Source organism: Sander lucioperca, chromosome 6 (assembly GCF_008315115.2).
Source record: "Sander lucioperca isolate FBNREF2018 chromosome 6, SLUC_FBN_1.2, whole genome shotgun sequence".
NCBI lineage: Eukaryota > Metazoa > Chordata > Actinopteri > Perciformes > Percidae > Sander > Sander lucioperca.
Window position 1 is genome coordinate 6,016,218 of NC_050178.1, and position 16,651 is coordinate 6,032,868.

Here is a 16,651-nt window from a genome sequence, read left to right on the forward strand (position 1 = left end):
GCCGCAGGTCAAAGTCGAACCCGTGGCTGCTGCGTCAAGGAGTAAACCTCTACATATGTGCGCCCGCTCTACCAACTGAGCTAAACCGGCCACACTGTTGAGGTTTTCTTGTTTTTTTTTTAAGATATTATTTAGAGTTGCTAATATTGACATATATTTAAAGATGCAGTAGGTAAGTCTTATAAAACTAACTCTATGTTCCAGTAGAACTACATAAAGCAGATAATAAAAAAAAAAAATCCAGCTCCTCTGGCACCACCTCCAGCCTGTAGTGTGATTTGCAAAAATACACCGCTCCCTGTTCAGATGCTCCAGTCAGGGCCAGGGGGGGTGTCTAACTGTGTGTCAATCACTGTTCATGCACACACATTCATTCTCCCTTGTGGGGGGAGGGGCTTAGGAGACCGTTGGGGCTTTAGCAGAAAGGGGGGAGGGACTAGGGACTGAGAAGTTGTCGATGTTCAAATTCTTTGGCTAAGTCCTGGATCTTCACAATCCTACCTACAGGACCTTTAAGTAAAAAGAAAGATAAGCCACTGCCGTGCTCTGGTTTTGGATAACCACCACATCTGCTGATGACGTGAGACTGAAACATCATCCTGCCATGTAATACTGACAGAAGTCTTTAGGAACAAAGCTCAAACAGCACATTATTCCACAGTGAAGTTACCATATTTTATTTCTTTAAGTGCCATTCATGCATATAGGGGAAGGGGTGGGGTCGGTGGTGGTATCAACAATTCTAATAACACTTCGAGTTATTTTACAGCACTAAACGAATACAAAGAGTAGCTGTGTCACCTCATTGGACAACAAAAGTATAAACCGTGCAATAAACAAAAAAAGGACAAATAGGAGAGAAAAAAAATATACAAGCAATGACAAAGACGAAATCAAACAAAACAGAAAAATAAAACACAAACCAAATATATATTATCAACACTGAAACACTGAATGTAGAACCATAGTACAGGTAAAAGGTAGTGTCACACAAAAAGCCAACGCATTTTCATCAGATATATACAATATAGATATATACATACTGTCACCCTCTGATTGGACAATAACAAAATACTCTATTCTTTTCGCTCCTGTCTTTCATGAATAAGACCCACCTCCTGTCTTGATACCCCACCCCCGAGAGGAAAAAAGGGATGATTGAAAAGACATATATGCACAAGCACAACAACACACCAGCACTGAATAAAATAGGCCCCAATCAGCAGTACTTGTTGGCAGTTCTCTCCCATATTGTAACAAGGCTTTTCTTTTTATCTTTTCATCTTTTTTTCTCTCCCAATAATAGTAATCTCTCTGGCAGGTACATGTCCAGCGGTATTTAAAAACTTAGATCGTCTTTTGAAGAAGAACTAAAACTCACACAAGCAAACACACACACACACACACACACACACACACACACACACACATCCACACATACAGACATAATGTAAAATTGTGATCCAGTCATTGTCTTCACCTTTTTCCCTTTTAGCCACATCCGTTTGCTCAAATCTTTTGTTTTCCAAATGGGCTGCTGTGCTCAGATAGTAGCTTGTGAGTTAATGATCTTCACCTGGAAGAACTGAAACACACTTCTCCTTCACACCAACCAAAGACTCGCAGGATGTTCTCTATTGTAGGTCCATAGAGTCCTAACAAAAACACATTGATGCTCTTTTTCACTGCTGTCTTTAGTTGCAGTCCTTTGGCCCACACTCACCTAAAAGAGTCATGATTTGGGTCACTCAACTGACTAAGTACTCTGAGCACTGATTAAGAAATTCTGGCAGTTGAACAAAACTTTAAAAACTCATAGTTGAGATCCACAGGCGAGGAAATCCTCCACATACAGCGGACATTTGATATACAAAGACAGACAAAACATAGCAGAAAGAAGGAGTGGACAGGTATGATTGGCAGGAAAATATAAAAATGAATGGCAGTTCATCGTCAGTTGAAAGAACTTCATCTGCACGGTGCAGCTGTGGACAGTTTAACAGACGATCTGCAGTATAAAACTGGACTGGTTCTAGTTTCAAATAACCTAATATGTGCTCAACCGCAGAAACATCTGGTTCCATAACATCCAATAAAACAAACATGTGAGACTTGAACGTGCCTTTTCTCACAACAACAAAGACAATATGCAATATCGTAAAAAAAGAAAAAAAAAGAAAATCATGATTGTCATCCAACTATGAAATCAAAACTGTGACCATTGGAGTCCCTAGTTGTTAAATTATCTCAAAAGGAATAGTTTGACATCTTGGGAAATACACTTTCTTGTCGAGAGTTAGATGATGTCATGTTTGTACAGTAAATAGAACAGTAAAATGTATTTTTTTTTTTTTTTTTTTTTTTTTTTTTTTTACAGATAAACACATGAGATATAACATGTTTACTAGTAAAACTTGCTACTTGCAGATGGATTTGGATGTTGGCTGTAGCTTTAAAAACAAATTCCAAAAATGTTGAACTATTCCTTTAAACAAGGACACAGTGTTATAGATGCGAAGCACCGTACCAGGTCATCAGTATTAAAGAGAGGATAAATAATCCTGTTCATTGTCAACTGTGACAACTGATAGTTTTACTGAGTAAATGAATAAATGAAAGAATGAGTAGGTGAGCGACTAGCTTTTGAGATCAAGGAGGTGCTTTGCATCTTAAAAACAGTTAAGATCAACAGAAGGTGTGCAAAGGGCGTTTTTTTTTTTTTTTCTCAACATAGTGTCTCTAAAGTTCAGCACCTGTCTGATTGAGAAGCCACTTGCTACAGGACACAGGACACAGGACACAGGACAGGTTTCCAGAACCGCTGATCTCCCTGTTCTGTGCTTCGGAAACCCTTCACACAAAAGAAGCATCTCTCAAATCTACTCTTTAATCACCGTGTGCATCTGCTTTTGTGCTCATAGATAGCATAGAGATGATTGGAGCAATCAATCATAGTCCTAAAATTACAATAACACACACACACACACACACACACATCATTCTGTTATGATTGTATAATAGCAAAATCTGAAGCGATCGAACTATCACAACTAAACATTGGGCAAGTAAAAGAATCATATCTCCGTAATTTAAATGTCAGAAGTGACAATAAACACTGAGCGTAGCATTGAAAACTAACTTTGATGTACAATAGGTGGAAAAAGGCATGAAACTTATTTTACAAATCAAAGAAACGTGCAGTAAAACTAAACTTTTTTTTGCCCTCTTCAAGTGGAAACATTTGATGCATATCCTATTGATCATTAATCAATGAATTAGTATTAGAACATTTAAAGAAGTGTTAACACTCTTTAACAGCCTTGTTTAATTTTTTTTAATTTTAACAATGTATTAGTCGACTAGCAATGCTTCAAGTCAGTGAGGCTTGAAACCATTACTCTCAAAATTTCATACAGGCTCTTAACGTTTCACTTGTTACTGTCACTAGTATAAATTACATGGTTTGCATACAGTTTGAAGAGACATTGTTTAAAGGAATAGTTTGGTATGTTGGAAGGGAAATATGTTAATACACTTTCTTGCATAGAGTTAGAAGAGAAGATCAATACCACTCTTACAGTGGGAAAGATTGGAACCAGAGAAATGGCTACTATGACTCTGTCCAACTGTAACAAAAATCAGCCTACCAGCACCTCTAAAGCTCAGTAACTACGACATTATATCTCCAGGAAGTCACTGCAACCAGCCATAGAAATAGTCCGGCATGTAACCCCCCCAGTAAAACCACATTTGTTTTTACGCTTCAGTATTAAACAAATGAGATATGAGTTAAGTAGTGAGCTTTGGAAGAGCTCGTAGGTGGATTTTGTTACCTTCAGACAGAGCCAGGATACCTGTTTCTCCCTTTTTACAGTGTAGCTTCATATTTACTCTACGATCTTCTCAACTCCCAAAATGTCCGACTATAGCTTTAATAATAACAAACCCTGCTGACTTGGACGGTACATTTAAACGAAAACTTTCTTGCAAACTAGAGCCCATCGGATACTGGATTACTGAGGCAAATAACAACACCCATATTCAAAGGTTTTAAAAGATCAGATGATGATATATCTGGCAATATTTGTTTTTTATTAACATTTTAGGTTACGTACCATGATACGTGCTGGGCGGGACAATTAACAGTTTCAAAATCAACTTGTCAGTGCTCTCTGGCCGACTGTGTAATAGGAACAAAGTTTCTAAATTATCAATCTATCTCAAAAATATCTTTGACATTTCTGGACAGTAATGTATTGCTTATTAGCTGACATACTGTATATGCTCATGCAGATATATTGGTAAGATGATCAGCCGATAATACTGGCCCTACCAATATATCAGACTCCATTGCAAATGATTTAATTGTCTCTGAATGAGGGTGGCTTGTTTAATGATCAATAGGCTACTCACCTAAAACTAATGAAAAACCATGCCATTAAAACTAGATTGAAAATGTGAATTTGTTTAGTATTTCACATTAAGCAATTATTAACAGACATGATGCATACAGAGAAACAAAACCTCACTTTGGGTTTAAAGAATTTAAAAAGACAAAAAGAAGTTTGACTTTCCTGCCTTCACCTTCTTCTCAGACCCATCATATTCGCTCATCTTGAAGTGCTTGAGACAGAGAATTAAGAAAGAAAAACAAAGTTGCTGTACTCCCATAACTAGTCTGTTGCAGTGAGCCTGATCACGTTGGTTGGCTATGAAAACAGATCACGATGCTTTCTGTCATCTCTCTCTCCCTTTCTCTCTTGGTTTGTTTAATATCAAGCCTGCTTAAACATTTAACACCCTGTTCAAAGTTATTGTAAACCTAACTTTACCACCAATTCAGCCACGCTTTCTCCCAAATGTGACCAACGAGCACCATCACATTACTCACAGAATCAGCCTGTGTTTCTTAAAAACAAAAAAATAAACCAAAATTTTTTTTTTCTTCTTTTTTTTTTTTTTTTTTTTTTTAAAGAGAGAAACTCATCCAAGAGGCAGCTGAGGCCAATGTCAACACGAGAAGAATTACAAGCTGAACACGTCGCTCAAATCACACAACAGTTACGGAGCAGGGATTTGGGTGGGGGGGGATGGGGGGGTTCGGACTTTGGAAGGCTGCTGGCTAGGGACGGGGAGAGGGCTGGCTGAGGAGCTGAGGAGCATGTGGTTTAGACATGAATGTGTTCTACTTGTCTTTAGACAAGTACATAAGCAATCACTTTAACATGTCCGACTAAATATGATTGTCTTCAAAGTAACATTTTCTATGGTATGTTTTGCTTTTGTAAAAATGTCAGGACTCCGAAGTCTGTCTATCTCCAAAGCTTGTCAAATGTTCTTCTGCATCCCACCCGCAGTGGCCTCCTCCTCCTCCTCCTCCTCATCCTGTGGCCTTTCAGCTCAGCCTGGCTTCCACCTTCTCTCCTCGCTCCCTTTTGTTTTGCAAAAGGAGGTCTAAGGGCTAGACAATGGAGTCCCAATCAAAGTCATCCTGGATGTCATCAGGTGGCATGCGATGCATCTGGAAGTTTCTGGTAGGTATCATGTGCTGCTGGTTCATCTGTGCATGGTGTCCTGCAGAGAGAACAGGGGAAAGGGAGAGTCAGGCCCACCCAGCTTTTCTTAGGCAAGTGAGAAAAAATCTGGATTAAGTGGGTTTATTAATAAAATCCATTATTATAAGGTTTCATAATGTGCTGCAAGGAATAGTTTTAATGATGTGTTTCTCTGTGGCTTCATGTCACCTGTCATTGTGGGTCCTGCGTTGTGGGGCATGTGGGGATATCCTGGAGGACCCATCATGGACATGCTCTGTCTGGTGTCCATGTAGAGATTTCCTGAAGTGAGAATCAGAACAAAACTTTATTTAAACCCTCTATTAAACATCTTAAAGTGCTCATATTATGCTTTTTGGCTTTTTCCCTTCACTTAATTGTGTTATATATCTTTTTTTGTGCACGTTATAGCTTTACAAAGGGGAAAAAGCCCAAAGTCCCCCCAAAGGGACTTACAATCTTCCAGAGAAAACACTGTTCACAAACTGCTCCAAACTGCTCTATTGTAGTCCAGCCTTTACTTCCGTGACGAACGTGCGTCACTTTGTAACACACGTTATGATGCTCACCTAGCTGCTAGCGTGGCACGCCCTCATACTCTGCTTCTGACTGGCTTGGCTTGTACTCCTTACCTAGCTACTGAGCATGTGCGACTCCCAACAAAGATGGAACAGAAGTGTGATGTCTCACTCTGTAGCTAAAACAGAGCGCTCAACACACAGGGTGAAAAGAGGAGCTGCAGCAATGTGCAGTACAACAAAAATATGGTGTTTTTTGAAAATTAAACCATGTAAACCTATTCTGATATAACCTCTAAATACAAGTATGAACCTAAAAATGAGCATAATATGAGCACTTTAAATTTAAGTAATGCATTTGAGCAAAACTTGCTTTTAGGGGGAGGCCCTGCTTCAACATTTTGAGTAACATCAACTCACAAGGTATGTAGGACAGGGGGAAAAAAGACTTAATTTAGCTACACAAAATGTCTTTATTCTTTTCAACATTCCTCTTATATTTTGTTTTTTTCCTTGGGTATGAATAAATAATTTGATTTCTTCAGGCCTCTCATTATGCAAATAAATCAGGGGACAGAAATCATTGTTTGGATGAACTGGTCAGAACTGGTAGACATAATGCAGCCGGTAACGAAGGGTTGCATGTAGACGTTGTTTCATTTTAAGGGGTTATAAGCCAAAAAGGTTGGGAATCACTGTCATGGAGGGCAAGCAGAGCCCATCGTGTGCAAAAAGACTATAGACTGTTTGCACTTTCAGATAGATGAACTGTAAGTGAGATAAATTCATCAGACAATGGGCTTGTGTATTCATTTTTACTAACCTTTTTTTCCCCTTACAGATAAACAAACAGTCAGTAAGACCTCATAGCTATACTGACATTGCAGGTATTTTGAAGTTCTACTGTATATACTGTACAATTACATGATCCTTCCTAAGAAACAAAACCAGATAAAGTGTAAATGCCTACATCTTTCAAGATACATGATGTAGATTATTTCCCTCCTATCTCTATAGGATGATATAAATATCACTTTAAAAACACTCTCACTGGTCCTTTGAATGAGTCCAGAAAAAAATAAATCATAAGCTACTCACCACAATTACACAAAGTCAATCAAAAATATAAATAGGATCGTAGGGTTAAGGAGAGGGTGTTTAACCTGTGTTGAGGTGCTGGCTGGGTTTGTTGGGGAGCATGGAGCCATGACAAACAGGAGGCTGCACTGCCCCCTGTGGCTGGATTACACCGGTGCGGGCAAAAAACTGGTTGATGGACGAGCAGAGGTCAGCGATCTGGGTGGGTTCCAGGGACCAATTGTTCAACTCCGCCTGTCTCATACTCTCTCTCAATCCTTAGGAACATGAAACATAAATTTATAGACAGAACAACCAGAGTTACTATCAGAGTGACAGTATCTGTCTGCACTAAAATGCCTTTGTGACAATGAAATGTATGAAACTGCACCAGCCGACTGTCCAAAGAATATACATTTATTAAATGAGAAACTAATTTACAAACGCAAAGCAAAAACTTTGGGTTGCAATATATATTCATTATGTTGGTAACCTTCATAGGGTGATATTTAAAAAACATCCTACCTTGCAATCCTAGACTGTAATTGGATAAACTGACCTGCTGAGCTCGGTGTTTGGGTAATTAAACTTGAAGGCAGTGCTATTTAATTGAAGAGCTCAGTTTAATTAAACTCGTAATCAACTCCACAGTGTCAACACTTTAGCACTCAATCAAAAGCTGGGGCAGTACTGTACTATCAGCTCCTGGCTTTAAATGTTTTGTTTCTTCTGTAATCTAGAAAAATCTTAATCGGACAAATAAATCAAATACATTACGTAACCATTATTTGGTAATGCAATAAGGTCTATTTATAGTGTCCAAACCGCACCTTGGAAAGGTGAAAGGTCGACATCAGCCCAGTTATAGCTGCTAGCAATACGACAGCTTTCTTTCAGTGCATCCAGATTTGGGTACCAGTCAGACAGTAAACCTGCAACACACACACAGCATACTATCTGTAACATTACAAGATAAGAGACTTAAAGGATACAGGTAATTTTGGTTCTAACACCAAGTTCACTCCTGGGACAAATACAGATTTAGTCCTAATTACATCATTTATGGACCACTGAACAATAATTGCTGCTGTTATTGTTATATACTGTAGGTTAGGAAATAAGGCCAGATGATGCATTTTCATATAGCTGTGCAGGCAGTTGTAGTGCCAAATGAATGAGAAGGTAGCACTAAATAGAACAGTTTATCAGGCTTTTAAACAGTTGAGCTCTGTGTTGTGGCCACTAGGAGGAGCCAGTCAACTCTGTAAGAGCTGCTGAAGTCACTGGATGCAGCATTGCTTTGTTCTCACAACACCACAGATAATAAATCAGATGATGATTTACTGTTTAGCACCTATAACAATTTCTAAATGCTTTATGACGACGGATACAAAACCATATTCAGCTGTGAACATGTTGTCTTTGTTGACATGTGTCTGTGTGATGAACATGATGAGGAGAAAACAACACGGCGAAGACAATGACAGACAGAGGGTCTTACCTGGGTTGCAGGCCATCTGTTGCTGGGTAGGATGGGGCTGGTGGGAGAGGCTCTGATGCTGCTGTCCGTGTTGAGAAGGGTGCTGGTTGTGCTGCGTGTGTTGGGAGGGGTGTGGCGTGTGTTGCTGTGGGTGCTGGCCATGGGACGGGTGCTGCGATGGATGTTGCCCGTGCTGGGAGTGTGCAGCGTGCTGGGGGTGCTGACTGTGTTGGCTGTGCTGGGCGTGTTGGCTGTGGGGTCCGCCGTGCTGCGGGAGGTGCTGTGCGTGGGGCGAGCCGTGGCCTGGGTGGGCTTGGGCAGGATGGGACAGGGGCACCTGGCCACTGTTGGCGGAGTGGCTGTTGGGGTGGCTGTTGGGTTGGTTGTTTGACATGCTGTTCTGAGTGCTAATGTTGCCACTGGGGGAGTGCTGATAGGAGCAAGAGGTGTGGGTCTGCTGGGAGGAATCTGACGGTATGCCCATCAGACCTGGGAAACAAAACACACCAACACAAAGCTTGTAATAGTACTGAAACGAATAGTCAGTGGCAAATTTGTCGATCGAAAGAAAATTATGTAAATTATCAACAATGTTGATCATTGACAGTGATGCACCTAGCCATTCATTATTGATTCTTTGGCAATTATTTCCCCAATTAACTGATGTTTCTTTGTCTATAAAATGTCTGAAAATAATGAAAAATGACCATCACAGAGCCCAAGGTGACATCTTTAAACATCTTGTTTTGTCTTACAAACAGTTAAAACCACCAAAATATTTAACTTTTTGCATGAAAATAGGCTCAAACGATTAATCGATCATGAAATTGTTGCAGATACAGTTTTTGTAGATTTACTAATCGTTTATCAAGGAAAATGGCAACACTTGCTAGTTCCAGCGTCTCAAGATTTACTGCTTTTCTCGGTTAATTCTCATTGTGAATTAAATAGGTTTTGAACTGCTTGTGACCTGCTTGTGACCACACAAAAAGCAATTTGCAGACATCACCTTGGGCTCTGGGAATCACTGAATCTAAAAGTAATTGACACAATAATTGATAATTAAAATATATTTAGTGAAGCCCTGAAATGAAACTAATACTTCCAACACAAACGTCAGTCACATGGTTTCAGACTGAGGTGTATTTGTATGATGCACTTCATCATAAACACACAGAGAACCAGGGTCGTCACATGTATAAAACAAATAAATAGCTACTTACATATATCTCAACATCTTACTCTCTCAATAATGGGATCTGGGCCTCCCGTGTTTAAGTAGTTCTACACTTGAGACAGACCAGCTGCCATTTTGTTGTACCAGGGAATGACTCAGCATCAGTTGCGTCTCTGAGGTTCAAGAGCCCAAGCTGCTGTCGCCTCTCCTCTCCAGATACACGGCTCTGGATTGTCTTTGACAAATTCATTGTGCTGCTGGACGGCTCTTTAACAGACATGACTGGAGCATGAACATCTGCACACCCAACTGCAATCATCTGAGTGGCAGGGAGTGGTCTTAAGAGGCCCTGTCCTTCACAGCTTTGGCACAGTAAACCTATTTCACTGGAGTGCTTTTAGAGCTGACTCTAGCCCTGCACCTCCACAATCGGCACGTAACACTCACTGCAGGGGTGACAAAGGTGCATCTCTTATCGGTGCAGAAAGCCCATTGTCCAACCAGGGAAATACAGAAAGCAATTAACGTGGCACCAGAATAATAATGCGAGCTCATTACCTATTATCAAAGCCAGTGAATTAGCTCACTGTCTACAGCGGCAGAGTGTGAAATCCTCTAGCTCGATTATTTACGCTTTTTAATTGCTAGAGCTTGTCTGACTAAGATATTTCACTTTTATGCGCATAAAAAAGGTAACAACTTTGAACTAATGAAACATAGATGATAGATTAAAGGAGAGGAAGTCTTTGAAAACATCAGCATGAAATGCATTTGATTTGTGAAAGTAGGTTATACACAGAAAGCACAGTCTACTTTGCTCATAACCCGCTTGTCAAGTGCTCTTTGTTTATCAGTCAATCAGATTACAAGCAAAAATGCATTTTGTTCTGCAGGGACTCACAGGCTTTTTGGAAAGCTGTGCTCTATCCGCTTCTATGTATTATATCATACAAATTCCCCGTCATTATGACAAATGAACCTCAAATGCAACAAATTTACTGAGGACTTGGGCTGTTTGCAACCTTCTCCACTCTGATGAAACTGCCTGCATGAGAAAACATTTGACACACATGACGAGACGCAGAAAACTTTCATGTAATCTGAAAAATAAAAAGCAAGAGGGATGGTGTATCAATTCTGAATTAACCATTAAATGAATGTAGTAAGATTTCTTTACAACCTCTAATGAAATATTTAAGATATGAACTTTCAGACTGCTTCTGAATATTAAATTAGGCCTTTTCCACATTGCTGTAGCAAAAGACCATAAGAATACTCAGTATAGATTTGCACTATAAGCGAGTCAGCCTGTTGAATACCTGCTCACTTCAGAGTAAACCTAATTAGTGCCTAAAGACTCTCTATAGCCCCAGCTGTTAAGAACAAACCAACATTAGGAAAATCGTTCTGATCGTTTCTTGATGAATGAAGCTTAGGTTCTTTATTAGATTTCCACTTGATGATCCCACAAGGCCACTCACCTTGTTGGCTGAAGGACTGCTCAAAAACAGACTTGTAAAGGCTGCGAAAGGAGGCACTGAGATCTTCAAATTCAGAGAACAGGAGCTGCTTGTCCCTGTCTGGCATGTTGTACTGGGACTGGGGGGGCTGCTGGAGGCTCATAGCCTGGGACACAGGCTCTGGGTGACTGGTCACCTGGAGAGATGAGGAGAGAAAGAAAACTAAAGGTTTACAAAAACAAACAGCAACATGGAGTGCAAAATTTTATTATGTTTAATGATGAACTTGCGATAGATTTTTGTGAAAGTACACTGACAGCTGCTACAGTTCTGCTACATCTGCACCGCAGGCTACAATGACTACTGATGCTAAGAGGAGCACACTATAATGTTCAAAATATACACATCAATATTATACATACTTTTCAAAAGATACCCACAATGCTCATCTGGTCATGGAGCCACATAAACAGAAAACCTCTAGAATATTTAATGCAACATTTGTGGTTTATTTAAATGTACGCAGCAAACACACAAGTCAAATATGAGGATGGTTCGAGTCTTCTGAGGAGCCACTGTAATAATGTTGTTTCTGTCTGAAGAGGTGTCAGTCACACAGCATGTAAAGAACAATCACACAGACCACAGTAATGTAGGTTAGTGCTTACCGCCCTGGTTCACATAACATTAACAGACCAACTTGAATGGACACAAACCCAATACTCTGGTGGCCAAGCAAAATGTATTTAAAACAAAATCAATAGCAATACCTTGTACAAATAAGCAGCCATTTTATCCATGCATTTGTGTGGGCAGTCAATGTTATGCACTGCCCCAAGGTGTGAGACAGCAAGCAGCGTTCCCTTCAGCAACGAGTTTGTCTACGAGATTCATCACAGCAAGGGCAGCAATGCGAAAACCATCGCTATTTCACAAAACAGGACCTGACCTGGGTCAACTGTGGGGCTAGCATTACAAAAAAGGTCACATCCAATTTTTGATCATAACATCTTCCTCTTCCAAGATGGGGGCAGGCTACTGAAGTGCACAGCTCACAGTCTGGCTTGGGTAAGAGTGAAGAGGTGATAATAAAGCCAGAGTGTTTACTGTGAGCTGCTGCTTTGGCTGTGAGAGAGAGAGAGCACATCCATCAGGCTGAGACGATCGATGCCCAGCGCCTGGAGCTGTGAGCACTCTAGGATGCAGGAGGACCACACCAAAGAGGGGGCATCTCTGGTGGGAGGACATCAGAGGAAGCGTTTTTCTTTGTCTGGCTTCCAGGAGCGTGCACATTTTTCTCTGTTTCCCTTAACCCCCTTCCTGATGTTGTACTCTAGCGCATGTCCACATTGAACCTCGGTCTATTGCTGTCTACTGCTGGCTCCTCTGAAGAGAGCCTCTTGGGGCTTTCTGATCAGATGAAATATGGGGTACAGTACACTTTCTAAGTCTGGCGGTGTTTCATTTCCATTCATTTAGTGATAGTGGCTCCCCCACAGCTTGAAAAATGTGGATAAAATGAGAATTTATTATTTGGCCTAAGCGCTTAGTGCTAAACAAATCATCAACTACACCACATTTATATAAATATCTTTCTTACAAATATCAAACTAAGAGACATTCATGAGCAGCAACATCGACAAGCAGAATTACCAGCATCCCTTAAAGAACAGCAAGGCAACAGTATATTTGCGGAAAGGCGACCAAGATGCTACAGCAGGACCTTATTTGTTCTTTGTACCAATGCTAAATGTAGATTGACAAATGAATGAGACCTCTAAAAATGTGAAAAGTGGTCCTTGGTCTTACCGGTGTATAGCTGTGCACACTGCCCACACTGTTGAGATTGACGGAAGCCAGACTCTGATCAGACAGGCTGTTGTTAAGGCTGCTTCTTGGACTATCGCTCCCTTCCTGGTCTGTGTTGTACAACGCCACCTGAAACACATACATGTACATTAGCTCATTTTCTCAAAGACACACTAATGTCATCTCCACTCTTGCTGATGGTAGAGCATGTCAGCATTCCTCTGAGATAATGTTGGTCTATAGTTAAACAATGTAATTTAGTATGGAAATGTAAAGCATGAGCATGTGTTTGCTGCATGCAATGACATGTCATAATAGCAGAGTACTTGCTTTTCACTTCTTTTTTAAGTGTGTGTAGGAGACACAGGGTGCTGCTGAACACCCACCAAAGTCACTAAGGGGTTCAAGCTGAACGTGTGAAGAGGACTGGAGACAGCTGAGACATTCCTATCACTAAAGGTCACACTACTGGCGATGTCAGCCACATCTGCTCACCGAGCGCAAATCCGTTTGGGACAACTCACAAAAGGATTTCAGTGCAGCCGAGACACTGACCTTTCAATATAGCAGCGAAACTAGCCGAAGCACTTCAGGACGACAATCTTAATTATGGTCTAACAAGGTTTAGCCTTCCCACCCTTCCCAAATAAAGTGCTCCGTCAGACAATTAAGACAATAGTAAGAAGAACGATCCAGATAATGAATTATAATGATACCCACAGAGAATAGTCCATGTGTTGAGTTTTGTATTGTGAAAAAGGAATGGCAGCAATGCAACGATGGTGTCGCAGTGGAAGAGGGCCTGGCATTCGAAGATCGGTGTGTGTGCATGCGTTTGTGTGTGTCCGTCCATGACTGAGTGCAGCATGGTGGCTTCTGCTCATCACTGTGAGTGGAACAGAGTGGGCTCTGTGCTCAGCACAATGAGACAGCAGTGGCAGCAGCCTTCAGGCAGGCCGATTGGCCGAGCCCTGCCTCTCAGTAACAGCAGTGGACTGAAGGCTCTTGTGCTTCTGCTGAGGCACAGCGAGCTACCACAGAGGCCACAAGAAGGCAAGGAAACCCAGGCACGTCTGACTGCCTTCTCTGCTCTGACATGCTGGTACGACTCCAGGACACACACATACAGAGTGAGAGCGTCCGATCATATTAAGCTTTTAATATGGAGCTTGGCTCCTGAGCTAGTAGAATGAGATAGAAATATAAATAAAAAAAAAAAATAACAAAAAAAAAGCTGGGCGCAAATGCTGAATCCAGGCAACACTGTACAAGGAAGAGGGGTGAGGCTGAGGGAGAAGAGAATAGGGGGTAGTAAGAGAAGCTCATTAGGCAACTCTAACCTTCCTCCACTCAGTATGGGCTTGGCTCCAGTGTTCATTAGCGTGAAGGGGAACTCAATGAGCAGCTAAGACTGAAAGCTTAAGCACGTCTACAAAATCAGCCCGACAATGCTAATCAAAAACAGCGTGCCGCAGAAATATAAATGTTTTGTGTAATGAAGTCATAAAACAGGCTTTTAGCCTTAAGTCTCTCACCGCAATCTATTTTTACTCTACTTACCAATAAAGTGTGATGATTTCAAAACCTCACTGCTTTGTGGTTTACGCAGACCCGAGTCCCAAGTGAAGACACCCACTCAAGCAAGCACAGTCACAGATGAACACCCAGTCACATCTCACCCCCATACGTAGAAGCAAACACAAACCTATGACACACACACACACACACACACACACACACACACACACGCAGGCATGCTCATACAGGCAGAAGCTGCTCCACAGTAAATACTGTGTACAGGCAAGCGAATCAGAGTTCTATTCTTAGCAGTGAATTAAGTAAAAAGCCAGAGGTGTCTTTTACATGGGAGCATAATCTGGAGCATGAGACATGGATTATGAAATCAAAGCAAGATTGGCCCAGGTGTCTCCAACAATGCCAGCTAGTGTTCAGTACAATCCCTGCATGCAGGATTGAATGGACAGGAAGAGGAAGAGAGAGAAGACCATTCATCAGCAAACACACTTCCAACAATCCTCTTTCCCTTCATGATCACACTTCAGTGCCAGAGTATCATCACATTCACGCCAATGTTTAAGGCCGCCTAAGAACACAACCTTTAGGTGGTGGGAGAGAAAAATCTGAGTCTACGTGAGAAAGGCACACAAAAAAGAGAGGGGGGGGGGGCAATCTTGTGAGGAATGTCCAACAGAAGAGAAAGAAAAAGATTCCTGCTGGTTCAGTAATTGTCCTGCCAGCGTCTCCCATTGGTCTATCTGAGAAGGCGGGAATGATGGAGAGAGACTGGAATAGAGAGAGAAAACCAGAGAGGGAATTCCTGTGGCTTGGCACACTGCACCGAAAGAGGCGTGGCCTGTCGTGTGTTTACAGTATAAGTCAGTGAGAAACAAGGTCTCTCTGAGGAGTTAGGGCCTCAGATCTGTTGCTATTCCACTTTGTCTTCTGTTCACTTCACCTCTGTAACAGTTTTTGTCACAATCAAGTGAACAAAAAGAGACAAATCAAAACTTCTTTTCATCAGCTCTTGGAATAACACAGCAGACGTGTTTTCTGCTTGTTGCTTTTCTGAGTTATTTGACAGGAGGTATTTGATGGCAGGTGTCCAAACTCTAAGCTGTCAGCTCTCTACATTAGGGGCCTCATTATGCAGTCACCGCTGGTGGAGACTGGTGCTGTGGCAAGTGCTTGTTTGTAGCAATCACAGAGGAAAAAGGGGTCATCTTTCCCCCCACTTAGGCCCATGAATCTGTCTGCTACAGCAACATGACAAACTGCATGTTCTCTATAGAAACAGCCCCAAGCTAATCGTCACTGACATACTCGTCAAAACAAACTCTGTAACATACTCTACATACATGTACACACAAGTTGTAACACACACACCGACATATGCTCAGACTTTCGAGCCTCCGTCACACACACACACACACACACACACACACACACACACACACACACACACACACACACACACACACACCTTTTATGTGAACACTACTGTTCACATTAAACAGTTTTTTGTAATGCTTGCAGCAAATGAATAAGCGACTCTTGTAGGCTTTTTAAAAGTACACCTGAGAGCTGGGCCCAGAGGATGGGAGCTTAAGGTTAAAAAGCCTATTTAAATTTCAGAGTGAGCGAGACACTCACAGCTAACAATCCCTGTAGCTTTGCTCTGTGATGTAGAAGTGGTTCCTAGCTTTTACACATATTAAAAAAACTACAGAGAGCAGAAGAAACCAGCAGCAGGGGTGGTCACCTGTAGTGTGGCAGTGTGATGTGGTCACAGAGTGAGAAACAAGACTCAACCTCCGCTACAGGTGCAAATACAGAAACCCTATGCAGCGTTTGGTGTATCCTATTGCACGTCTGCACGGGACAGGACTGTGTAAGGTCTATCAGGTTGCAAAGTGCTAAGTATCAGTGTGAGCATCATATTTCTGTGCTGAAGATAACAAGAGCTTGCTGCCTGTTGTTGTAGAGGAAAAAGGTGCTGCAGTGCAGATAGTTGTGTATTTTGGTGTGGGTTGCATTGCAGAGAAGCTTTAGGCATA

At 41.4% G+C, this 16,651-nt stretch overlaps 1 protein-coding gene across 3 annotated transcripts in view; it reads right to left on the bottom strand.

Moving 5' to 3' along the window:
- Window positions 1-2,373: 2,373 nt before the first annotated feature.
- The window catches only part of foxj3 (forkhead box J3), a 78,783-nt gene continuing 64,505 nt past the window's right edge, over window positions 2,374-16,651 (bottom strand). For 2 of the 3 annotated variants that reach the window (XM_031301595.2, XM_031301596.2), the window contains 7 exons: window positions 13,077-13,205; window positions 11,289-11,463; window positions 8,652-9,119; window positions 7,981-8,082; window positions 7,237-7,428; window positions 5,745-5,837; window positions 2,374-5,574 (listed from right to left, as the gene is read on the bottom strand). In XM_031301595.2, coding sequence (XP_031157455.1) covers window positions 5,462-5,574; window positions 5,745-5,837; window positions 7,237-7,428; window positions 7,981-8,082; window positions 8,652-9,119; window positions 11,289-11,463; window positions 13,077-13,205 — 1,272 coding nt within the window. In that variant the 3' untranslated portion in view covers window positions 2,374-5,461. The remainder of the gene's footprint in view (window positions 5,575-5,744; window positions 5,838-7,236; window positions 7,429-7,980; window positions 8,083-8,651; window positions 9,120-11,288; window positions 11,464-13,076; window positions 13,206-16,651) is intronic. The other variant, XM_031301597.2, reaches the window with a different exon arrangement.